The sequence below is a fragment of the Cibotium barometz genome, chromosome 38, assembly GCF_041138505.1.
Source record: "Cibotium barometz isolate CiBa-2024 chromosome 38, ASM4113850v1, whole genome shotgun sequence".
Classification (NCBI taxonomy): domain Eukaryota; kingdom Viridiplantae; phylum Streptophyta; class Polypodiopsida; order Cyatheales; family Cibotiaceae; genus Cibotium; species Cibotium barometz.
This window is the reverse complement of record NC_141083.1, coordinates 41,429,439-41,455,700: the sequence shown is the minus strand read 5'-3', so window position 1 is coordinate 41,455,700 and position 26,262 is coordinate 41,429,439. Positions and strand designations below refer to the sequence as shown.

The 26,262-nt window shown below is 38.2% G+C and overlaps 1 protein-coding gene across 1 annotated transcript in view; it reads left to right on the top strand.

Moving 5' to 3' along the window:
- LOC147616722 (protein DMR6-LIKE OXYGENASE 1-like) overlaps positions 1-26,262 on the top strand; it is a 310,722-nt gene that overhangs the window by 143,759 nt on the left and 140,701 nt on the right. The window contains exons 2-3 of the mRNA XM_086777190.1: positions 16,206-16,353; positions 16,784-16,956. Of these exons, the coding sequence (XP_086633316.1) occupies positions 16,206-16,353; positions 16,784-16,956 (321 nt within the window). The remainder of the gene's footprint in view (positions 1-16,205; positions 16,354-16,783; positions 16,957-26,262) is intronic.

Below are 26,262 nucleotides of genomic sequence, written 5' to 3'. Positions count from 1 at the left end.
GCCCACAACATTTGATGCTGCTGAGGCTAGGGCTACCAAGAAACTCCGAAAGATGAGGTGTATGCTTGGGGGGGGCTTTATCTTTGATGACTCAAAGCCTAGGGAAGAGGTACAGTCTTGCACTCGTAGAGAATTACCTGAGGTCACAGTCAAGGTGATAGAAAAGTTAAATGGGTCTTTAAATAACTTGTCTATCCACTTTGCACAAGCTGTGGAACAGAAGGGCCAAGCTAAAAGGGTTGAAGAACGAGAGCAACGACCTAGGCGACTCTTGCAATGTTGGAATTGCGGAGAGTCAGGGCATGGGATGTATAATTGTCCTTGGCCTCGTGGGGAGCCAGGGAAACCTAACATGAATTATCCAGTGATGAATGCAGGTGAAGGCACTAGTCAACAACAACCGATGATTTTGCAGAGGCCCAATGCAATAAGACCACCTCCACGAGGAGTGGAAGGAATACCACCCTTGCCGGACCCAAATGTACATGTGGTAGAGGTAACAAAGGCCAAGGAGGTAGACATTGAAGCAAATGGTGTCAAACGAGGGCGTGGAAAAGAGAAGGAAAAGGAGGGTGTGGCATCACAAAGTGACCATGGAAGAGGAAAGAAAGTGAAGGAAAACAAGGAACTCAAGAGGAGACGACGTCGTATAAACCTCCAAGATTTTCCCCTTGGACATGGTATGGCTCCATACAGCCTTTTGGAAGACATGAGAGGTAAGGGTCCTGATATCTCATGGCCTCAATTTCGAGCCTTATGTCCACAAGTTAGGAGGGAATTAACAAAGGCCGTGAGCACTAGGAGAAAAACAAAAGAGAATGTGCCTGTTGTAAAAATTTCACAAGCCGAGATGGATGAGGACATTACACCTATATTAGATTGCTACATCAAGGGAAGGCTAGTTAAGAAGGGTCTAGTAGATGGGGGTGCACAAATTTGCATCATGACAGAGGACCTTATGCAAAAACTAGGCATGCATATTCATGAAACACCTGAAATTAAGGTGAAAATGGCAAACAATAGCAAAGCAAAGTGTCTTGGGATTTGTAAGAATGTTTCTGTGGACGTTTTTGGCATTAAGAAGGTCGTTGATTTTTATGTTATGTCTACCAAGGGAAGTGGTTATCCATTTATCCTAGGTAGACCATGGCTAATGAGAATGCGAGCTTTACAGGATTGGGAAAATGGAAAGTTAATTTGCAGGAATGAAAATCGTAAGAAGATTATCTTTGACATGAAGGAGCAACGACAAGAGGAGATAAATAAAGAATCTTCTCAAGGCGAAACAGAGGAGGATTGGACTGATGACGCCTCAGAGGAAGAAAGCAGCAGTAGCACTATGGACGAGGAGTCTTCCATTGAAGTCATGGGGGTAAGATTCAGAGCAAAAGACAAAGAGACACCCTGTCAAGGTTTGGAGGAGGTAGGCTCTCAAGAAGACCAAATTGTGCATGATGAAGAAATGTTTGATGCTATGCTCTCAAAAACGCTTACATCGGAGGAAGGAGAGGAGTTTAAATGTGTACTAAGGAAATTTCCTAGGTTTTTTGCTAAAGATTACACAGATGTGCGTGGCGTAGAGGCCATTCAACACAAGATCGAGCTAAAGCCAGAAGCCAAACCTAAGGCACAAAAGCTACGAAGACTAGGAGTCATCAAGGAGCAAGCACTACTCAAAGAGGTGAGGAAGCTTCTAGCAGCGGGGTTCATATATCCTGTAGAAAATTCAGAGTGGGTCTCTCCCGTCGTGGTCACTCCCAAGAAGAACGGCAAATGGAGGGTGTGTGTGGACTATCGTCCACTCAACGAGGCGACAAAAAGGGACCACTTTCCTCTTCCATTTCAAGATGAGATCCTAAATGAGGTAGCAGGTCATGAGAAGTATACAATATGTGATGGCTACTCGGGTTACTTTCAAATTGGGATTGCATTGGAGGATCAATTGAAAACAACCTTCATCACTCCTTGGGGTTGTTATGCTTTCAGAGTCATGCCATTTGGTTTAACCAATGCTCCAGCGACATTTCAACGTTTCATGAACATGGTGTTTCAAGCATTCTTTGGGAAATCCATTAGAGTGTTCATAGATGATTTTTGCATCTATAGCTCTAAGTCATTGCATGTGCAGAGGGTGGAAGAAGGCTTGAAGAAACTCTACGACATGGGGGGCCAACTCAATCCCGACAAATGTCATATTGATGAGAATGAAGTAATCTTGCTTGGTCATAAGGTTTCTTCCAAAGGCATTGAGGTGGATCCTACAAAGGCAAAGGCTCTTATCGACCTACCATCTCCAAAGAGTCTCAAGGAGGCCATCTCATTCATTCAAAAGGTGAAGTACATGTCACGCTTCATTCACTTAGCCTCAGAGTTACTTCACCCCTTGCAAAAATTGACTCAACAAGTAGAGTTTGCATGGTCTGATGAGCTTGAGGAGTACTTTTGTAACATTAAAGTCATTTTGTCAGAGCTACCAACACTCATGCATCCTTGTTGGGAGTACACTTTCTTTGTTAGCTCTAGTGTTGGAAAGGAAACAGTGGGTGCAGTTTTGTTACAGCAAGATCCCCACAGTACTAGGATGCGGCCCATCTACTTTGTTAGTAGGGTCATGAATGTCTTGGAGAAAGGCTACACGGAAGCGGAACTCATGATGCTTGCTCTCATTTTTGCGGTGAGAAAATTTAGATCCTACTTGTTACCAAAACCTTTTGTAATTCTCACTACAGAAAATTTATTTCCTTGGGTGTCTTCTCAAATGACTATCAGTGCTAGAATCACAAAGTGGGTTATGGAATTGCAAGAATTCCAATACTCTTTCAAGGTAGAAGATAGTGTGCATGCACAATTGGCAGGGATTCTCACTTATAGAGTGCATGAAAAGGAGATTAAGGTGCCTGAAGTAAAGACCCTACCATTGCCACCACCCAAAACTATACCTAATGCATTCACCTTGTTCTTTGATGGAGCTTTTAGAAAAGCCACAGGTAAAGCAGGGGGAGGGCTGGTGCTGCTCAACCCAAATGGAGAGGTGGTTATGAAGGAGAAGGTCAACTTGCCAAGTTCTACTAGCAACAATGAAGCAGAGTACGACATACTACTTCATGGTTTGAAGGTGTGCATCAATCAAGGGATACAACGTCTCCTGGTAAAAGGGGATGCACTTCTTATTGTAAGGCAAATTTTAGGCATTTGGGCATGCAAGAATGAAAGATTAAGGCAAAAGGTTCATGCGATCCGTAGGCTGTTTAATCAATTTGAGGAGGTGCAATTGTATCATATTCCTAGGAAACAAAATGAGGATGCTGATCTACTTGCACAACAAGCTGTTGCATGTGTTAAGAAGGAAATGCAAGTAGTAGTCTTGGCTACAGCGGCTATTAAGCAACCACGGTACCAAGGAATGGAGGCACTGGCTCCCATAGTGAGCTACATCTTGGAAGGTGAATTCCCACAAGACTTCACAAAGGTACAAAAGAGGAGGCTCATGAAGAGGGCAAGTTCTTTCTTGTTCTTAGAAGGTGCCCTCTACCAAAAAGGAAAAGATCAAGTGTGCAGAAGAGTACCAACAACCAAGGAGATTCCAGCCATTTTAGAGGGTTTGCATGAAGAAACATGTGGTGGCCATTTTACTCAAGAACTAACTGTGAAAAAGATTTTGCTTGCTGGGTATATTTGGCCAAGCTTATATGTGGATGTCCAACATTGGTGTAGGAGCTGTCATAACTGCCAAATCAATGGTAATAAGAGGTTGCTACATGGTCCACGCTAATTAGTCATTGCAAGTGGTCCATTTGAAAAATGGGGCATTGATGCTATGGGTCCACTACCTAGAACTAAAAATGGAAAATTGTACATCTTAGTGGCCATAGACTACATGACTCGGTGGGTGGAGGCTCAAAGTGTGGCAAGGGTGAATGGAAAGACTGTAAGCAAATTTGTTTACACTCATATATGTTGCAGATTTGGCACCCCCTTGGAGATTGTTTCTGATAATGGTCCAGGTTTTAGAAAAGATTTGCTCACCGAAGTTTGTGAAGAGCTTCATATTTCACATTGTCATAGCACACCCTACTATCCCCAATCAAATGGGTTAGTAGAGAAGGCTAATGGTGTCATTGCAGGAATCATAAGGAAGATGGTGGAGAACAAGACGAAGCTTTGGGACGAGTTTCTTGATGGAGCACTATGGGCATACCGGACTACCTACCAAGAAGCAACGGGGTTTACGCCCTTTCACTTGGTTTATGGTCAAGAAGCATTGCAGCCTATTGAGCTCAACATTCCAACAATGCGGCTACATGGAAAAGGTGGACTAGGAGATCAAGATGCATGGGTAGATCAACTTCTCACTTTAGTTGAGCTAGAGTGGAAAAGAGAAGCTGCATACGAGTGCTATAGAAGAAAAGCCATGCAAGCAGCACAGAAGTTCAATGCAACTTTGAAAGACAAGGGCATCAAAGAAGGAGATCTTGTGCTAAGGTATGACAATCGACTTGATAATCGGTTTGATGCCAAGTTTGAAACTAGATGGCAAGGACCATACATTGTCAAGAAGGTTTTCAACTCTAGCTATTATCAGCTCATGGATTTGGATGGCAAAGAACATTCTAAGAAGGTTAATAGCTACAGACTCAAGCCATACTTGAGTCGCATTCTACCGACAGACTTACAAAAGCAACCAGAAAAAGGAGATAAAAGGGCATGTAAGTTATGTGGTTTGAGTGATGGATGTGGTGCAAAACACAAGGAACAGAAGAAAGATGGACAAGAGAACCACATTACACCACTTGCTTTAGAAGGCCTACATTATGATGGTACATGAATATACCATCATCTAGGGGGAGGGCTAAATGATAGCCATTTTTTCGGCTATCCACATTACCATAAGGAGCTACCTCGGCCAAGGAAAATCACATAAACTCTTTGTCATAAATACCTTTTCACTGTAAATAGGCGTGTGTGCGTTAGGGACTTTACCCATATCTTCTATATATTTTTTATATTATTTAAAAAAAAAGTTTTTGCTAGCTACTCATCAAAAATAAATAAAATTATTACGGCCCATTTTGTGTAAATACTTTATTTTATATAAGGACCTAAATATGGGGGTCTCTATTTTCTCAAATATGTAAATACTTCATTAGGTGTGTGTATTACAAAACCTAAGTATATTTTATTTATTTATTATTATTTTTTCTTCTTAATACTTTTGGACCATCATTGTACATATGCTTCAACTTCACCATACATAAGTAAATCCTATGCCCTCACATTTCTAACGACACCATGTAGAAAGCCTACTACCCAAATCACTTTTTCCCTTAGACTATTTCATCTTTTATTCTCTCATCTACCCTAAAATAATGAGGGTCTCCCTCCCTTTTGACTTCCATAGTTTAGTATTTTTGTATATATTTTTTACTATTAAATATTTTATATATTTTCATTAAATACTTTTTCATATATCAATTATTTTTATATATTTTATTCACAATTAGATCTCTTTGTTTATTTTATTTTCCTATCATAATAACCATATTGTCATGATATGTTGACTAGTTAAATACTACCTTGTTTTTTCTTATTATGTAAATCCTTTATAAAATGGAAAAAATCTCCTCCATTCAAGTGTCCACATACACTTGAGTCTCTAAGGTCAGGGTATGATGTATTGGGGGGCTCACTCTTGGAGCTATCAAGAAATTCCACCAATGGGGACCCACACAAAGATTTTAAAAATTCAGAAAATACATGATTTTACTGAATTTTTTGCGCCCACCTCCACTCCGAATTTGGACTGGTCATCAAAAGACAAAAGTTAGCTCGGGAGCTCAACAATATGCTCAATTTTTGTGAGAATTTTTGGAGCTAATGGCGGTGAGATATAAATTTTTTATTGGACCCCAGTCTGCCCACTTTTTGGCAAGGTACACCTAGTCTCTTCTCACCTCCCTTACACATTCATCACCTACACACTTACTCATTCCTTTCTCACTCCATCAAACTTGCAAACTTCATGTCCTCTCTCACCCTCTCCACCTTTTCCTTCTCCTTCCATCTCCATTTTCGCTCATATCTACTCTACACCCATACCTCATCTCCATTTCTCTCCCTACTACTCCCATATTACTAAATTATTTTCCCAATCTCAAAAAATACATAACAATTCAGCATGAATGTATCATATTAACCTCTGCAAATTTGGATTTCCATCTACAAAAACCCCCATATTCTTCACCTCAATCAACTTTTGTGGCGTCAAATGTAAGAAGGAGATCGACGGTTAACTTAAAGATCTACACATGGGAGAATCCAAGCTTCTTCGAGCTTTCAACCACACAAAGGATCTTTCCAAATCTTTACTCCTCTCATCTTCAATAATTCTCTCACCTTAAGCCCACATCCATGTGACTCAGGGGATAAGAAGAGGCCCACTCTCAATTCAAAATAAAAAATCCATAATCTATGATTTTCCATAATAAGATTGATTAGGCTTAATCCTAATTGGGGCTTCTCAAACCTATAAATAGAGCCCCCTCCATTCCTTGTAAAAAGGGGAGATTACACACATTGTACACCACTCCTAACTCTAGTGTGTAAGGAGATAGTGAAGCTTGAAGCTTGAAGCTAGTTATGTCATTGTGAGGGCTTGAGTGATGCCTTACTCCCTATCATAATTGTATCTTACCTTTGTGCATAAATAAGATTAGTAGTTTGGGTGCAATTGTGTACAAAATCTTGGACTCCTACAACTCCAAAGTTATTTTACCAAGCGGTACGATGTTTTGATTTAAGGTAAACTCGATCCTTGTATTTTGTGGTGTGATTTTATGCTTGGAGGCTTGAGGGCTTGTTTTTGATTTGTTGCCTTTCAATTCATGGTAAGAGGGCTCCCGTAACCTTAAGACCAAGTGCATAGCAACAACAAAATCAAGCTTATATTGTCTCTCTAAGTTCTTCTCCAAGTTTGGTGTGCATCTATTTGTGTTATGCTAGTCTCCTCCACACATAATACCATATGTTATGAGTGTTTGTTGAGAGTGTGTGTGTTTTTTGATTGATGTATATGGTTAGCATGTATTGATTGGCTACAAGGAAAGATCTTTGGTGTCCTAGTTCACACACATAACTAGGTGGTGCCCCTTTACTTGTTGGGTGTGTGGTTTTGGGGTTCTTATGTTTATGTTGCGTTGTGCCCCAAGCCCATTGAGCAACACGGGAGCCTTGAGGAGTGCTTAGAGGCCGTTCTTCTTGTTGCCCGCCCCGGACTGCCTCAACATAAACACATTCTCACACATTTTGATTGTTATCACTCCTTGCAGCTTTAGCCTCTACTCTCGCATTTCCATGGATTACTTTCTGGTCGCACGTGGGTATAGTTTTGTAGTTACAAGATCTTAAAACACAATAAAAATAACATTAGTGAAATGCAATTTAGAAAAAACAAAGAGTTTGTGGGTTTAAAAATGTACTTACTTTCCATGCTTGCTAAGCAGCACCTCTCAAAATAATAATCCATCCATCTTCTTACACCTTTTTAAAGAGAGATTCCAAACCCCATTGTTATGCGAGTTTATATTCATCATGCATAGACGGTACTGCACTACTTCAAACTTTTATAGGCATATAAATAAATAAACATTGATTTTATATTGTGATAAGTGTTATGTGCACATTATATGTGCATATACTAGGAGGCTAACCCACCCTAGGAATGTGAGCATGGGAGGATTGCAACATGCTCTAGTGGGGCAAGGGTTAGGTCTAACCTTGGGTTGAGGTTAGGGTTAGGCAACCAAGGGTCACACATGGAAATGGAGACACAAGAGTCACTTGAGGGCCCTCCTATATAATAGGGGCATGGGTCACTCTCAAAGGGATGTTCTCTTGTGTAGAGAATTGTATCTACTCTCTTGTTGTTTCATGCTAGAGCTATGTGCTTCTAGAATGAAGTCATATCTCTTGGTGGTATGGGACACCAAGATAAGGTATGTGGTACTTCACTATATTTATCTATGCACCCTTGGGCTTGAGGGTGGTCAGGTGGATGAGTATATGCCTAGTTTATGCATAGTGATTAACTAGAGAGATCTTTAGGGTTTTAACAGGGGTATCAGAGCGATCTTTAGTTATATTTTGATTTTTTTATCCTCTTAATTTTCTCTCATTATTTTAAATTTTTAGCATTTTTAAAGTAAACTTTAACATTTACTAAGCAAAAAAAGATATTTTTTGGTTTGTTTTGGTGGCCAATGCATTGGGAATCTCAATATGGCAGTCAGAATGCGGTCTTTCTCAACTTGGATGGACATATCGACGTTGTGGGGAAATTTCATGTGGAAATGCTATTTGTTTCAATTTTATGGTTAAAATAAGTATCTTACTGATTTTTTACCAAAATACCGCACATGCAATTGTGGGTATTTTTTGGTAGAAAGGATTCCCTAAATTTCTATAATTTTAGGAATTTTTCCTAATTATTTAGGAATTTTTAAGAGCATTTGTATGGTTAAAAAGGTATTTTTAATGCATTTTTGAAGGTTTTCCGCAGGTATGCTATAAAATTTCTATCAATTTTCTACTAAAAATCAGCAGGGGTATCATGTTGATACATCAGGTTCTCTCCCATGTGTTCGGCATAATATCTATCTCTCAAATTTGAATTTTCCTTCATTTTCTCTCTCATGCGTGTGAACACCCCTTATATGGGTAGATTTGATTAGTTAAAATTCATGATTAGTGAATAATCATGATTAGTATATAATCAAAGTTAAGCCATAATCTCTTTGTTAAAAAGAGAAGAGATGAGAGAGCTAGCAGAGAAGGGAGTTGAGATGGACAAAGGGGAAGAGAGGACAGAAAGCTCATGCGCCCCCCCTCACCCACAGCCAATCACGCACAACGCCCAAGGGGAGGGATTTTTTTTCTAGTGGTTGGCACATAGCACTCCCCTGCCATGATTCATTAATTTTTCTTTCAAAGTTTTGATGAAGCTTTTCATTAAAGCTTTTTTTAAAAAAATCTTCATTTTTGTGATTTAAAAAAAATCATGTTGAGCCCTTTGGTCTTTGGGGTCCTTTTTTTGCACCTTTCAAATTCCGAGGTTTTTTGTATCTTCATTTTCCACAACCCTTGGCTGTTTGCATTCCAGGGTGACTCTTCGGGTTCCGAATATTTTTTATTGTTCTTAACTATGAACTTTTCCAATTGGTTATGGATCCAATGCCTTCATGTGTTCATTTTGATGTAATACTTTGCCAATTGGTTATGGATCCAATGTCTTCGTGTGTTCATTTTGATGTAAACACTATTTCTTTGGATTTTTGGGAAAGTAAAGTGTTAAATTACATTAAGAGCAAATTTCACAATGTATTTCTTGATGAGTTACCCACAGATTACCTCCTAACGAGAAGTGGACAATAAAATTGAGCTAGTGCCGGGCGCAGAACCTGTTAGTATTCCTCCATATTGGCTTAGCTAGACCGAGGAAGATGAGGTAGTAAAGTAACTAGCTGAATACTTGAGGATGGGTCAAATTAGACTAAGTCTCCTTGGGCTGCACTGGTTCTCCTGGTTAAGAAAAAAGATCAAGGTACCTGGAGGATGTGTATTGATTACAAATATCTTAACAAGGTTACAATTAAGAACAAATACCCATTGCCTAGATCAGACAATCTTATTGATAGGTTGCAAGGAGCTAAGTATTTCACAAAGCTTGATTTGCGAACCGGTTATCATTAGATCCATATTACAGAGGAAGATGTTCCTAAAACTACTTTTAGGACATGTTATGACCATTATGAATTTTTTGTATTACCCTTTCGTCTCACTAATGCACTAGCAACTTTCCAACAGATGATGAATAATATATTTTGGGATCTATTAGAAAAATGCGTGGTGGTTTTCTTAGATGATATTTTGATATACACTAAAACTTTGGCTGAGCATGAGTATCATCTTAAAGAGGTTCTAGGAAGGCTCAAGAAGGAAAAACTATATTGTAAATTATCTAAGTGTGATTTCTTCAAGAAGGAATTGTTAAAAAAAGGGTCATACGATCTCTCAAGATTGCTTAAGTATAGATTTGGATTGAATCCAAAAGCTTTTAGAATGGCCAATTTCGTGTACGGTCAAGCAATTAAGATCTTTCTTAGGTTTTGTGGTATTTCTTCCAAAATTTATCAAGCATTATTCAAAGGTAACAGTGTATTTTACCAATCTTCTTAAGGGTAAAAATAAGAATTCTAATTATCCAATTGAGTGGAATGAGAAACTACATGAAAAGTTTGATACTTTGAAATATAAAGTTCAAGATGCTCATGTGTTATCATTACCAGATCCTAGTAAGCCTTACATTGCTGAGATGGATGCTAGTGATTTTGCGGTAGGTGCAGCTTTGTTCTAGGATGGGATGGCATGTGGCCTTTGAAAGTAAGAAACTCAACGATGCACATACTAGGTAACCAACTCAGGAGAAAGAGTTGTATGCAATAATTTACAATTTAAAGGCATGGAGACAGTATCTCTGTGCGGGTCTTAGTTTATGGTCTTGATAGATCACCAGTCTTTGCAGTCCATTTGTGATCAATTGGACTTAAAGGCAGAAAGGCCAGATAGGATGAGTTGATGCATAACTTGGATTTCATGATTAAATACAACAAAGGTAGCTTGAATCGCATTGCTAATGCGTTGAGTCGAATTGGTGAAGTTCATAAACTTAGATTCATAGAAATTACTTCTAACACTCAAGGAAAAATTCAGTACATATATTTTCTTTGAAAAATATTAGAATTTGGCAAAATCAAGGTCCAACTCTGATGCTCCTATGTTATCCTTACCAGATCCTAGCAGGCCTTACATTGTTGAGACTGATGCTAGTGATTTTGCAGTAGGCGCAGCTTTGTTCTAGGATGGGAAGCTTGTGGCCTTTGAGAGTAATAAACTCAACGATGCACAAACTAGATACCCAATTCTTGATAGATCACCAGTCTTTGCAGCTCATTTGTAAAAATCAACCGGACTTAAAGGTAGAAAGGCCAAATAGGATGAGTTGATGCAGGACTTGGATTTGATGATTAATACAGGAAAGTTAGCTTGAATCGCATTGCTGATGCGTTGTGTTGAATTGGTGAAGTTAATGAACTTAGCTTCATAGAAATTACTTCTAACTTATATGATTCACTCAGGGAAAAATGTAGTATATATATTTTCTTTAGAAAATACTAAAATTTGGCAAAATCATGATCCAACTCTGATGTAGCTCAAAACCTAGTGAATGAAGGAAAAGCCAACTAATTTTTTATTCGGAATGGTATTTTATTTCAAAATGATAAGGTTTACATGTCGGATGTGCCGAAAATTAAAGTGAGGATCCTATTTGAGTGCCATGATGCACCATTGGCAGGACATCTGGACATACAACATACCTTGGCTTTGGCTAGAAGGACTTTTTATTGGCAAAAAATGAAGGATTTTGTTCAGAATTATGTGGTCAAGTGTCAGATTAATAAGGCAGATTGCCTTAAATCGGTTGGGTTATTACATCCTTTAGATATTCCGTCTTGAAAGTAGGAAAGTAGATTTCATTACAGACGTTCCACGTACCAGCAGGGGTCAGGATGCCATTTGGGTAATTGTGGGGATAGATTGACAAAGATGGCTACATTTTTACCCATAAAAATAAGAGTTAAAGCCTCAAAATTGGCTTACCAATTTGTCGAGCAACTGTTTAGATTGTATGGCCTACCTTCTGATATTGTGAGCGATTGGGACTCTAAGTTTATGACTCATTTTTGGCAGGACGTTTTTAAGAAATTGGAAACTACTTTGAGTACATGTTCCTCTGATCACCCGCAGTAGTCTTCTAGGCAAACAGAGCATGTAAATTAGATTGTTGATGATATGCTTTGTGCATGTCTTTGGAAAACCATCAAGTTGGGAAAAATATCTTCCAATGATGGAATTTACCTATAAATAGTTCTAAGCATACAGCTATTGGTTATAGTCCGTTCATGCTTATGTATGGGTGTCAACCCAGGGCACCCATTAATGTTGGTCTTAAGGACATTGAGCTTGATACATTGAGGGATTTCTTACGTGATATGCAGGAAATGCTAACCCAAGCTCACGATTCTGTCAGGAGTGCTCATGATAGAGCACGGATTTATGCTGATAGGGGACGCTCATCTAGGTCTTTTGAGGTAGGAGCGTTGGTTTATTTGAAAGTTCCTAAAGATTCCTAGACTTTATCAACAAGAAAGTGCTCAAAATTATCTCCTAGATATTGTGGTCCATTCTGAGTTATATGTCGGATTGGCACAGTTGCGTATGAGCTAAAACTACCTCCACATGTTAGAGTTCATCCAATCTTTCATGTCAGTACACTTTTTCTTATGTTCCACATGAACCTAAAAAGGTACTTGAATTTAGGGAAAGGAAACTTCATAGTCGTTTAATTCTTGAGGTTAAAATTAATCGAAAAGACAGGGAAATTGAGGATTCGACTTGGGAGTTAGTTGAGAACGTTCAGCGCAGGTTTCCTTCTTTTCATTGCAAGAGTGCAATGTTTTGAGAGAGGGGAAGTATGTTATGTGCACATTATATGTGTATATACTAAGAGGCTAATCCACCCTAGGCATGTGAGCATGGGAACATGCTCTAGGAGGAGGGCAAGGGTTTGGGTTGAGGTTAGGGTCAGGAAACCAAGGGTCACACATGGAAATGGAGATATAAGAGTCACTTGAGGGCCCTCCTGTATAATAGGGGCATGGGGCACTCTCAAGGGATGTTCTGTTGTGTAGACCATTATATCTACTCTCTTGTCATTTCATGCTATCTAGAGCTATGTGTTGCTGGAATGAAGTCATATCTCTTGGTGTGGTATGGGACACCAAGGTAAGGTATGTGGTACTTCAGTATATTTATATGTGCACCCTTGGGCTTCGGGGTGGTCGGGTGGATGAGTATATGCTTGGTTTATGCATGTTTATGCATAGTGATTAACTAAAAAGATATTTAGGGTTTTAACAATAAGGTAATTTTATTTCTTAACACTAGTTTGGTAATAGGATATAAAAGTGTCCATGTAGAGTAGAAGAGACCAAGCCATGAGACATTCTTCAGTATTAGCTTGAACTCTCAACAATATAACACATTGGCAAAACTCAGCTCATCAATTCCTAAGCTCAACTATCCACTCAATTCTCTATCCTCTAATCTACACACATGCGGGAATAATCCCCTTTGCTGCTTACATCCCATCCGAGTACTACCCGTTAGCAAGAAACGGTTAGAAGTTGTTACAAAGAAAGAAAGTGTAACCCTTAGTTTGTTACTCAATGGGACAATCTTAGTGGTGACCTTGGTGACGGCCAAACGGGTTGGTTGGCCACCAACAATCATGTGGGCAGAATCTTGCACTCACACACAATGGACCATGGTTAAGTCCAATTTTTTCCCCTTTAGATACTCCTGCTTGCAGTGCATATTGTTTCTACTTTTGTTATGCATATAAAAGTAGGTAGCTTCTTGTATCGTTCAAGCACATTATGCACATTTAATAGGTAGGTTCTTGCACCATTCAAGCACATTAAGGACCCTTATGTTTATTCACGCATATGCATTTGCATCACCATCCATATCCTCTCGCCATCTTGAAAACCTCAAGAAATGATCCCTCTAAAATTCCTTAACCTCATCACGTTGACACCTCCATTGCCTAGACTCAAGGATAGACCCAAGAGGGGGGAATGTTAACCCAAGGGTAATTATTGGGTGCCCAACATCGCTTCCACACTCGTGGGCCACATCAACACTAAGTGATGAGAGCTGATGATGAAGAAGCTATCATCAAGAAAAAAGAATGAACAAAGCTGAATAAACCTAAGCAATCAAAATCGTGCATGCTATGAAGTAGCTGTGGACTCAAGGTAGCATACTCCGTGTATACATGCTTGCCCAAAAGGTTAACTAATGGGTGCCCAACATCACTTCCAGCATCAACAATAAGTGAGGGAAGGGGAAGAAGATATCATCAAGAAATAAAGAATGAACAAAGCCAAAGAAATCTAAGTAATCAAGCCTCAGGTCATCATGCAAGCTATGGACTCAAGGCAGGACACCCCATGTGTACATGCTTGCCTAAGCAAGATAGGATTAACTCTATTATGTTATAGCATTGTATAAATTATACTTTAACTTGTAACTCGAGGCTGTGTGGCCAAGCCTTATGTGGAGCTGACATCCCATGCACCCACACTCTTATATCTACATTAGACTCTAATAAGACACCCAAAACTCAGTGAAGTTTGGACACCCAAGACTAATACACGAATTTGTCTTTAAATGAGAAAGAGAAATTACCTTGGGTTGTATTGAGAACTAAGCTCTTGCCTCTTATGCTCCTACTCTCTCTAGCTCTACTGTCTCTTGCCTCTCTTGGTAGTTCTATGCTTGTGTGTGAATATGAGAGTGTGTGTATCATTTCTTCTCTCCCATATACCTTGCCAATTGATGTCAGTGAGAGTGTGAGAGTGTGTGTAAGGAGACGGATATTGTCTTGAATCTCTTCAAGCCATGGGAGTCCTAAGCTCAACATAGACAACTCATGTGGTCACAAGAATAGGCGATCTTCTCAAGTACTAGCTAGCTATAATGCAGTTGCCTCTTCTCCAAGACGGTGGTTACACTACAAGAGATGGGGAGCATAATCACCGCCTGAAGAGGAGAGAGAGAGAGGAGAGAGAGAGAGGAGAGAGAGAAAAGTAAGTGCACTCCGAGTGTGGTATATTTGGGCTTTCCAAAATGCATATTAGTTTATTGAGTTTAACATAGAGCTATTTTGCTTAATTTTGGCTCCTTAGATGATTTTTGTAAGTGTATATTAATGATTTAGAGTGTTGGCATAGATCTTAGGTATCTTACTCCATGATTTTTAAAAAACTCTTCATTTTCATTACTTTCCCTTAATGGACTAGTTTTTTGATTAAGGGGCGATTAATAATTTTTAAAAATAAAAAAATAAAAATTTTGGGTAGTTAAAATTGATGTTTTTGAGTGTTTGTGTTTGGATGCATCAAAACATCTAATTACACCAACTACTCCATCAAGTGTTTTGATCTCTTTTTCTCATTGCACATAAGAGAAAACATTAATAAATCAAACCGTAATATATCTCAAATTAGTTAATTGATTATACCTTAAACCATGCACATGTTTTAGAGATCACATAGGTAATCTAATGATGTGCTTGGTTGTGTTAATTAATTTAAAGATTAATTTGAGCCCAAGGATTAGCCACAAAGAGAAAAAAAAAATAGCAAGGGAGTTAATCTTTGATTAAATCTTAAGAACAAATTTTTATAACTCATTAGAATTAATTAAAGTGAGATTAGCTGGTTTGAATCTTCCCTCTTTTGAATGCTTTCATCAAGGCATGTATAAGAGGGTGTAAGGGGTCTTCAATGCATATGCAAGAGGTAAGAGCTAAAAAAGGGGGCAATGAGCCGAAAAGAAGCTAGACTGCATGCTCATGCCCTGATGCCACGTGTTATTTTCCAAAAAACAGCTACTCATCACGTGTAAATAGTTTCCTCCTTTTTTCTTAATATAATTTGCCCCTTTTTTTGAAAAAAAAAGGGGGGAATGTGCCATAAGTTTTAAAGAGGGTGTAAGAGGCCTTCAATGCATGTGTAATGGGAAGAGACAAAAAAGGGAAAATGTGTCATAAGCTTTGAAGAAGTACTTCTCTCACCTACACCATTTTGAAGTAGACTATCCTTAGAAAACCAAAACAAACATTACTCGAAATCAAAATGAAAACCATCCACACCTAGGCAGCTATGTGGCACATAAAATCACGGTCAATTAGGGTTGCAAAGGTGATGAAATGATGGAGACTAATTGTTAAAGTGCCTTCGTAAAGTCCCACGCTGATCACGCTTGTAGTAACGCTGCTTAAAGGATGTGCGCCAACGATTGTCACGCTTGTAGCAAAGGTAAGCTATTTAAAGGATGGCCATCCAAGGTCCTCTCACTCTCTCACTCTCTCTCTCTCTCTCAGTATTTGCCTCCCTCGGTATTTGGTCTCTTCATTGTTCTCTCGGTATTTGGTCCTTTCACACTCTCTCTCTCTCTCTGTTTGCCTCTTTCCCGAAAAGATGGCTTCGTCTTACGTCAACGGCCGTGCCCGCCCACTACGTGAGGTCAACTGACGAGCGTCCGGCCTTGCAAGAAGTGTGCACAAACGAAGAGATCCCTGTGATAGACGTGTCGGACGGCCGAGTTGCCAGCCAGTGGGCGGCAATAGTTGCTGAGATTGGACGGGCCTGCGAGGAGTGGGGTTTCTTCCAAGTAAGCTGGGCGGGGAAGGGGGTTTTGATTAACTATTGGCGATTAACTATGGTTGTCGAGGGTGGTAGCTATGGTTGGCGATTAACTATGGTTGTCGAGGGTGGTAGTTATGGTAATTGTTGGCGATTAACTATGGTTGTCGAGGAGTGGGGTTTCTTCCAAGTAAGCTGGGCGGGGAAGGGGGTTTTGATTAATTATTGGCGATTAACTATGGTTGTCGAGGGTGGTAGCTATGGTTGGCGATTAACTATGGTTGTCGAGGGTGGTAGCTATGGTAATTGTTGGCGATTAACTATGGTTGTCGAGGAGTGGGGTTTCTTCCAAGTAAGCTGGGCGGGGAAGGGGGTTTTGATTAATTATTGGCGATTAACTATGGTTGTCGAGGGTGGTAGCTTCACATCGTACTACATTAATTGTGATAAATGTGCAGGTCGTGAACCACGGAGTAGATACCGTCAAGATTATGAGTGAGGCGAGGAGGTTCTACGAGCTACCAAAGCTGTGTAATATATCTGCCGGGAGTGTGGAGAGCGGCGCCACCGGTACTGGCTCCACCCCGGACTGGAAAGACACGCTTGTCCCTGCGCCACCAGGAATACTAAGGTTGTTATCAGCATTTGCTTTTCCGCTCCTTTCCTAGAGCCTTCATGTGTGTTTTTGTTTTTCTTGTAAGCCTTCATCTCTCTCTCTGCTTGCTTGTGCAGAGAGGAGGTTCTGGAATACCCGGCCGCCATAGACGAGCTCGCGGCCCTCCTCTACCAGGCCATCTTTGAAAGCCTGGGATTGACCAAGTGCCTGGCCTTGAACGGATTGTGCTTGTGAACAATTTCTACCCCCCTTGCCCCGACCCTAGCCTTGTGTTTGGCCTAAGCTCACACTCCGATGTCAGCAGCCTTACCATCCTCTTACCCGACGATGTGCCCGGTTTACAAATAAAAAAGGATGACAAATGGCTGGCGGTTCATGCTCTTCCCAACGCCTTTGTTGTCAATGTTGCTGATCAAATCGAGGTACCCTCGTTATTCTCATAAGGTTTGTTGAAATGCTTGATAAGTTCGCGAGTAGTGGGAAAGTTGTATGTGTTTCAAGTTGTCTTCTCTTAGAAAGTGTGTTCAAAAGATCACCGCCTTAGAAAGGAAAGATAAAAACTCCGCCTTAGCAACCTCTTAAGAACCAGAACGCCAAAACTCAAACTTCCAAGGACCAAAAGATGCAAAAGAAGCGAAAGATAATCAGATAATGAGAAGAAAAAAGAAAAAAGAAGAATACGTCATTTTAGCCATAGAAAAGGCATTGAAGCTTTTGTTAGGGAGTTTATCTACATAGTGGAAGGAATGGAAAATGCAAACAAACGACCTCTCTTATCTCTCTACGTCCCGACTATGTTTGCAATTAGAGTGTGTAAAAAGTGAACTAAAGGACTGACTAGTGGCTCTTGACCCTTGAAAATAAGCTAAGCCTATTAGTAAAAACTCTATGCAAAGAAGAGTTTGTTGCATAGGTTTAAGTAGAGTGGACTCCCTAATGAGAGTTGTGTGGGTAATGTACATAGATGGAGATAAGGAGGCATACTAGGTTGAGCAGTTACTACATGCAATAGTGTCAATGTTCGGTTGGGAGCTAGTATTTACCTCAATTTCAAGACAAGGTAATCATGTAGAAGAAACTTATCATTATAAAAGTGATGAGATTAGGGTCTTACCAACAAACTTAAAGATAAAAGTATATGGACTATCGAGGAACTCAACCCCAAGAAGATGAATACATAAAAGTTAGCGTAGCTAAAAACTAAGCCATGTGGGCTATCTATCACGAAGGTAAACCCAATAAAAAATTTGAGCACAAAGAAAATCATTAAATTTTTAGCAAAGGTGATTGTGTTTGATGCTTAACATTACAGAATTTACTAGTTGACCAGTTGCATGTTTTTAGTATGTTATCTATTTTGGTCTTTAGACGTAGTTCATGAACGACATGGTCTTTTTGTTATGTATTTTTTTTCAATTTTTTAACATGGTGTTTTAGGTATTTATTTTGTCATGTTTTCCTGCTACATGTATTAATATTTTCCTTATTTCGTTCTCTACAAAGACAAAGAGAAGTTACATTAGTTATGTATTTTTTTCATTTTGTTAACATGGTGTTTTAGGTATTAGAACATGAAATTTGAACCCTACAAAGAAAATTGAAGTTTGTGTGTAAGGAAAAGAAAACACATCAGCAAATACCTTAAGAGCTATGCATTCTAACACATCTATATCTCATAAACATTATTGAACTATTGAACGAGGTAATGTGTGATACGTGTACTTGTAAGATAAGTGGATGGGCACCAATTTGAAGCTCGTGTTTTCAGTTTTAGGCACATGGATAAATTCTACAGGGTTACACTAGCCTACTTACATGGGTAACATTTTAGTTTTATCCACATGCACCTATAGCTAAACATTGTGACCTCCTCCGTTTTCATGCCTCTTCTCTAGTTGTTTCAACATTGTAGGGTGCGTCTTCATCACTCTCATATCTTGAGGATTTCTCCTTAGCAATAATGCCTCACATGATGCACCACAAGAGGAGGAGGACATATCCACGTCCATAACCATGCTTCAACAAATAAAATTTAGACTTTTAAAATTCTCTTGCATGGCTATGCATGCAACTACATCCACGTATATAGTCAATCAAAGCATAACCGGGCATATAGCCACTGCCATAGACATAATCGCACTGTAGTCTATGAAAAAAATAGAGAGAAGGGGGGTCGAATGGGAGAGGGAGAAGCAGATGAGATGTTCTTCTCTCTTTGCCATTATGTCTCCCCCCCACGCCCCATTAAAAGAAAAAAAATCTAAAACATGAAAAATACGCATTTATATGAAAAAACTACACATTTACATTTTAAAAATGCACATTTATAACATAATATAAAAATCTACTATTGGGCCTATAATCGAGATAGGAGCCCCTTGTGCTAGTTTCAGTATGTAGGCACATGCAAGAGCGGAGCTCCGTATTATCTTGCTTGTGCATGTGCAAGTGAAAGTGAAGACAATCAATTTTTTTGCATTTAAACATTGAGAGATGAAAGATAATAAATCTTACAAAAGATTGAGAGATGAAAGATAGTAAATCTTACAAAAGATTGAGGCCAAATATAGTTTTTATTACTTAATCAGTGAATAAGTACATCTTGGATTGGGACAAAAAAGAGTAATCCCTTATCATAGGCAAAAAAAATCCCTTGTTATAGGAAAAACAAAAAGATAAAAAAATAAAAGTATTGGGAGTTAAATAAATGTATTGGGAGTTAGGGGTTGCATCAAGGTTCTCATCATCATCTTTGTTGAATACAAAAACAAACTCACACATTTTTATTGTTGTCACTCCTTGCAGCTTCAGCCTTTACTCTCATATTTTCATTGCTTTCTGGTTGCACATGGGTACAATTTTTAACAAGATCTTAAAACACAATAAAGCTAACATAAGTGAAATGTAGTTTAGAAAAAACAAAGAGATTATGGGTTTACGAATGTACTTACTTACCATGCAAGGCCTCTAGAAATAATAATCCATCTTTCTTCTTTCACCTTTTTAAAGAGATTCCAAACCCCGTTGTAATGTGGAGTTATATTCATCATTCATAGGGGCAAGTCCACTACTTCAAGCTTCTATAATCATATAAATAAATAAACATTGATTTTATATTGTGATAAGGTAATATTTATTTCTTAACACTTATAGTTTGGTAATGGGACAAAAAAAGTATCTGTGGACATATTTATGTCCTATTTTTATCGACCAACTTTATTGAATTACTTAGAACACATGGATAGTGAAAATCAAAGGTTTACTTTTTTCATATCATTAGGTACATAGTGAAGGAAATTTGAGATTTTTTGGGGTCACATCGGTTACCTCTATGCTTTACAATTTCATATGATTCATTGGCCAAATTATAGTCATAATGCAAACCTATTTGGACTATATTTGTATCAACGGCTTTAATTACCCAATTTCTCATCGCTTTCCAAATATTTTGGATATAAATGGCTTTCTAAACATATACATGGTGTAATACAATCATCCTAGACTCAAAAATCAATTAAAACTCTAAAATCTAGGTCTTAATGAAAATTCTAAGGTATTTAACTGTCTCTAAAAAAATAACTTTAAGGATTTTTATAGCTAATCAAACAATCATAGACTAGGACCAGATCTTGCACACATGTTCTATACTGTGTTATGATTTGCTAGTGCATTTTGTGAGATCTAATCACATATACATCTATCCTTTTAGGCACTTTATTTTAGACGAAAGTTTACAATTTTGAACCATATTTATTACTATAGAATAAGAGACTACTTCACACATTTTAGAACATCTCATAAGGCTTTAAGTGGAATATCTAGTCATTTTATATAATAGCTGTAAAGACTATTTTTATAATTTTCTCACTAGATGATCCAAATATAAGCCAGGATTCATATATGTTCTATTGTTATCAATGTAGTTTTTAAAATTGAAACCATCACCTTGTCTCGTATCTAAATTGAAATATTTAGATATGTATTCTTGACCGATTACTTTAGTGGAGACATTGATTTATTAGTATGACTCAAGTGAATCACCACATAATCTCACACTATTGTCATATTTTGGGTGTCAAAGACTCAATAACTAAAAAGAGATTTTAAGAAGTAAATTTAATTGAACTAATTATTAATGCAATACATTTTTTTCATAAAAATATATCTCTCATCTTTTAAAAACTATGTAAGATTTAGGAGAAATTTATAATGAGTTGAGATCATTTTTCCTCTTGCATGTATGAACCTGCTTTGTAAATTAGTAACATGTTTAGATTATAGTTTTGTATATACCTCTACTTATGGTGATTTATCAAGGTTATTTCTATCATCTTAATAAATTTTTAAGGTTTTCCAAGTTCACGAAGACATACCTTAGAAGAAAAATGCTAAAATGTCACTCCCATTCACAAGATATGAATTTTTTAGAAAACCCCTAAAAAGACATATTAATCATGTCTTGCTTAGCTAGCACACTAATGTTAAAAGATAAGATAATATACATTGTGATAAGGTAATCTTTATTTCTTAAAAGAGAGTATACTTACAAAGACTATTGGGATATCTACTCATCCTTTACATGTAACATCACGTCGCAAGTTGTTTGCCATCTACCTATGCATAAATGTAAATACTTAAAATTTCTATGCATAAGACTATGTGTCAAAGAATCTATACGTAAGACTATACAATAGACTCTATGCAAAATACTCTTATGCATAAGACTATGCAATAGAATCCATACATAGAGTCTTATGCATAAGACTATGTAATAGACTCCATGCATAGAGTCTTATGTGGATAGAGTCATATAGTCTTATAAGCTTCAACAAAGACTATGCAATAGAGTACTCTATGCATAACATAGAGCATGCATACTCTATGCTTAAAATCAATATGCATACATACACTATGCATAACCCTATGAGATCAATGCATAATATATGCATGCCTAGAGTATACCTAGAGTATGCATATTGCCCTTATTATGCATGCATAGAGTATGCTCATATTGCTCTCTTTATGCATGCATATTGCTCATAATATGCATATGAGCAATATGCATAGAGAATTCATACTCTATGCATGCATAAAGAGAGCAATATTATGCACAAGTCATAGAGCATAGAGCATAGATCATGCTTTATGTATACATAAAGAGAGCATATAAAGAGCTTATCTGCATAACTAACTCTAAATCCTTGCACCTAAGGGTGTAAACAAGAAAAACCTGAATAGAAAATGAGCTTATGTGTAAGGGCTTGGCTCCAATAGTTGAGAAGAGTTGGGCTCAAAAAAGGAGAGACCTATAATATAAAACAAGAAAAGGAGGTAAGCATGAAAGCATCAAGCTTAAAAATAATGTATAAAAACCATTATGCATATAAAACAATTAAAGGAGGTAAGCATAAAAGCATTAAGCTTAAAATAATGTATAAAAACCATTATGCATATAAAACAAGAAAAAGAGGTAAGCATAAAAGCATCCAAGTTAAACATAATGTATAAAAACCATTATGCATAAAAGAAAAGAATAAAAAAGATGAAAGAATAGAAAAATACGATTATAAATAAAAAGAAAGGCTTACCTTTTGATTGGTTTGTTAAAATGAAGCTAACCATAAATCTTGAACCTCTAAAACAAGCAAACATAATAAATTTAATTTAAAAACATTTAAAAGTTTACCTCTACCATAAAAGCATATTTGAAACAAATAGAGTAAATATCTTTTAGAGATAGAGAAGTGTCAAGAAGAAGAAGAAGACAAGAATAAAAAGATGAAGATAAGTCTAGCCACCTCAATCTAATCTTTACATATTCATATGAATGAATGAAATTTAAGAAAAAAGCAAAGGAATACTACTTCACCTTGAGCATGAGTTCATGCCTTTCTTGCTTGAGGTAGGGGAGATGGAGGCACATAAAGGGAAGAGAGCATGAATTTCGTAGTTGAGGTAGGGGAGTTGTGTTGAAACCGTAAGATCTCTCTAGATAATTGTATGCATAAACATGTATAAACCAGGCATAAACTCATCCACCCAACCAGCCCCGAGCCCAAGGTGTGCACACCTCCCTGTTAACTGAGAGGAGGTTTATTAAAATTTTAATTTAAATTTTTCTTAATCATTATTATAATTTAATTATGATTAAAGTTTAATCAAACTGTGTCTTCTAAGAGGCGTTCACACACGTGGGAGAGAGAAAAAGAAGAAATTTTCAATTTTGAGAGGAGAAAAGAATCCCACGCACATGGGAGAGAACTCAACGCATCAATTGGCTACCCCATACTACATTCAACAAAAATTTGGTAGAAAATTGATATTATCTTCGTGAAAAACCTTCCAAAATGCATAAAAATATATATATTTTTTTTCATAAAAATGCTCTAAAATTTTTCAAATAATTAGAAAAAATTTCCAAAAACTGTAGAAATTTAGGGAATTCATTCTACCAAGAATATCCATGGTAAAATGTGTGGTATTTTGGTGAAAATTCCATAAATCCTTATTTTAACCCAAATGTTTTTGAGAAAAATAGCATTAAACTCACGAAATTTTCCCACAACATCGATTCGTCCATTGAATAGAAGAAACATGCATTCCAACCACCATATTGATGATCCACGTGTGTAATCACCAAAACAAACCAACAAAATAATATTTTTATTTAGTAAATATTAAAATTTACTTTAAAAAATGCTTAAAAATAGAATAAGAAAGAAAAAACAACAACAATTAACTACAGATTGCTATGATACCACTGTTAAAACTGTATGATCTCTCTAGATAATTCTCATGCATAAACATGCATAACCCAGGCATAAACTCATCCACCCAACCACCCCCGAGCCCAAGGGGGGATGCACACATGAATTACAATGAAGTACCTCATACCTTAATCTTGATGTCCCATATCATCAAGAGATATGACTTCATTCCAGCAACATTTAGCTCTAGTGTGAAATGGTAGGTGAGTAGATAGTTATGTGCATATGCTAGGAGGCTAACCCACATTAAGCTTGTTCCCATGCTCCCATGCTCAAAAGACTAATGTGGGTTAGCCTCCTAGTATATGCACATATAATGTGCATCCACCCAACCACCCCCGAGCCCAAGGAATACACACATGAATTACAATGAGGTACCTCATACCTTAACCTTGATGTCCCATACCATCAAGAGATATGACTTCATTCCAGCAATATATAACTCTAGCGTGAAATGGTAGGTGAGTAGATAGTTATGTGCACATTATATGTGCATATACTACGAGACTAACCCACATTAAGCTTGTTTCCATGCTCCCATGCTCACAAGCCTAATGTGGGTTAGCCTCCTAGTATATGCATATATAATGTGCACATTATATGTCTATATACTAGGAGGCTAACCCACATTAGGCTTGTGAGCATGGGAGCATGGGTTAGGACTAACCTTAAGGGTTGAGGTTAGGGTCAGGCATCCAAGGGTCACACATGGGAAATGTAGAGTCAAGAGTCACTTGAGGGCCCTCCTATATAATAGGGGCATGGGGCACACTCAAGGGATGTTCTCTTGTGTAGAGTATTGTATATACTCTCATGCCATTTCACACTAGAGCTGAGTGTTGCTACAATGAAGTACCACATACCGTACCTTGGTGTCCCATACCACTAATAGATATGTTATGTGCATATACTAGGAGGCTAACCCACATTAGGCTTGTGAGCTTGGGAGCATGGGTTAGAGCTAGCCTTAAGGGTTGAGGTTCGAGTCAGGCATCCAAGGGTCACACATGAATTGCAATAAAGTACCTCATACCTTAACCTTGATGCCCCATACCATCAAGAGATATGACTTCATTCTAGTAGCATATAGCTCTAGTGTGAAATGGTAGGTGAGTAGATAGAATCCTCTACACAAGAGAATATCACTTGAGTGTGCCCCATGCCCCTATTAAATAGGAGGGCCCTCAAGTGACTCTTGACTCTCCAATTCCCATGTGTGACCCTTGGATGCCTGACCCTAACCTCAACCCTTAAGGTTAGCCCTAACCCATGCTCCACTAGAGCTTGTTCCCATGCTCCCATGCTCCCATGCTCACAAACCTAATGTGGGTTAGCCTCCTAGTATATGCACATAACAAGTTGAAAGCACACAAATATAAGAGCACATGAGTTTCTTTGTTGAGCTAGGGAAGGTGAGGGAGATAACTATGTCCTTTTGGTGTAGGTCTTGGTGGGAAGGGAGGAGAGACGCTAAGATTGGTAAGCTAAAATCTAGCTTGTACATGGTGTAGAAGAATTCAAGTTTTTATTATCATAGTATGCGGCTATAGCCACATGCATAGTCACATGTATAGTTGCACCCTACCATATGGCACTCTTGCAGTCTTGCAGCATTCACTCCTGTTGTAGCTACTCTCTCACTACGTTCGCTCACTAGTGGCATGGCTAGAACTGTTAAGATTTATGGTACCTCCTACAAGAAGCTAGTTAGAATAATTACACACTAATGACACATGATTAACCGTAATCGTAAGGTGGATGGAGTATATGAAACAACGTGATGATCACAAGCTAATTAGATTGCAAGATAAATTAACTTGCGCTCATAGAGAAGCTTAAGATGTGCTTCTACTTCCATTGCTTGAAAATGACCCCTTCTATATGGGTAGAGTACATCTTTTCTTGTTCCATACATGTCGGATAATTTCATTTTGCCATATGGCTTCATCCTCACCTACTCACTCCTTGCCTCTACATGTGCTCTATGGCACCACACTTCTCAACCACCCCCCTTGTTGGTGCCATATCTCTGGTCTACTCAAGGTGGTCGGATGTGAGTTACAACAATCATTACCCCCCTAGGTGCTCAACTAGCTACTCTCAGGTGGTCAGGCAAATACACACAGCAAACAAGATGAAATGATAAGATGGGTGTCTACTCATATGGTGTGACCCCTCTTTTATAACAGATGGCTAGGGTAGTAGTGGTGTTTTCCTGCTTGCTCTTTAGAAGAGCTAATCTCTAGGGATCTCTTCATACTTGGTGGTTGCTGTAGTCTCCATAAAGTTGCCTTCGCTTTTCTTCAATCTGCAATCTTCTTCTTTATACCTGAACTTGTTATAGTGATTACACTTTGGCTTGTCTTTAAACATGCATTCATTTTTAAAGTGTCCTTTTCTACCACAATTGTGACACTTCAAATTGCTTTTGTTGAACAATGCATTCTCAACGGTGCTAGGATTGCTTCCTTTTAATTCTCTCTCTTTCTCCAAAAGGAATGAGGCACATGCATCAAATGTTGGCTCTAAGGTTGTGACAAGTGCATTTTATTCC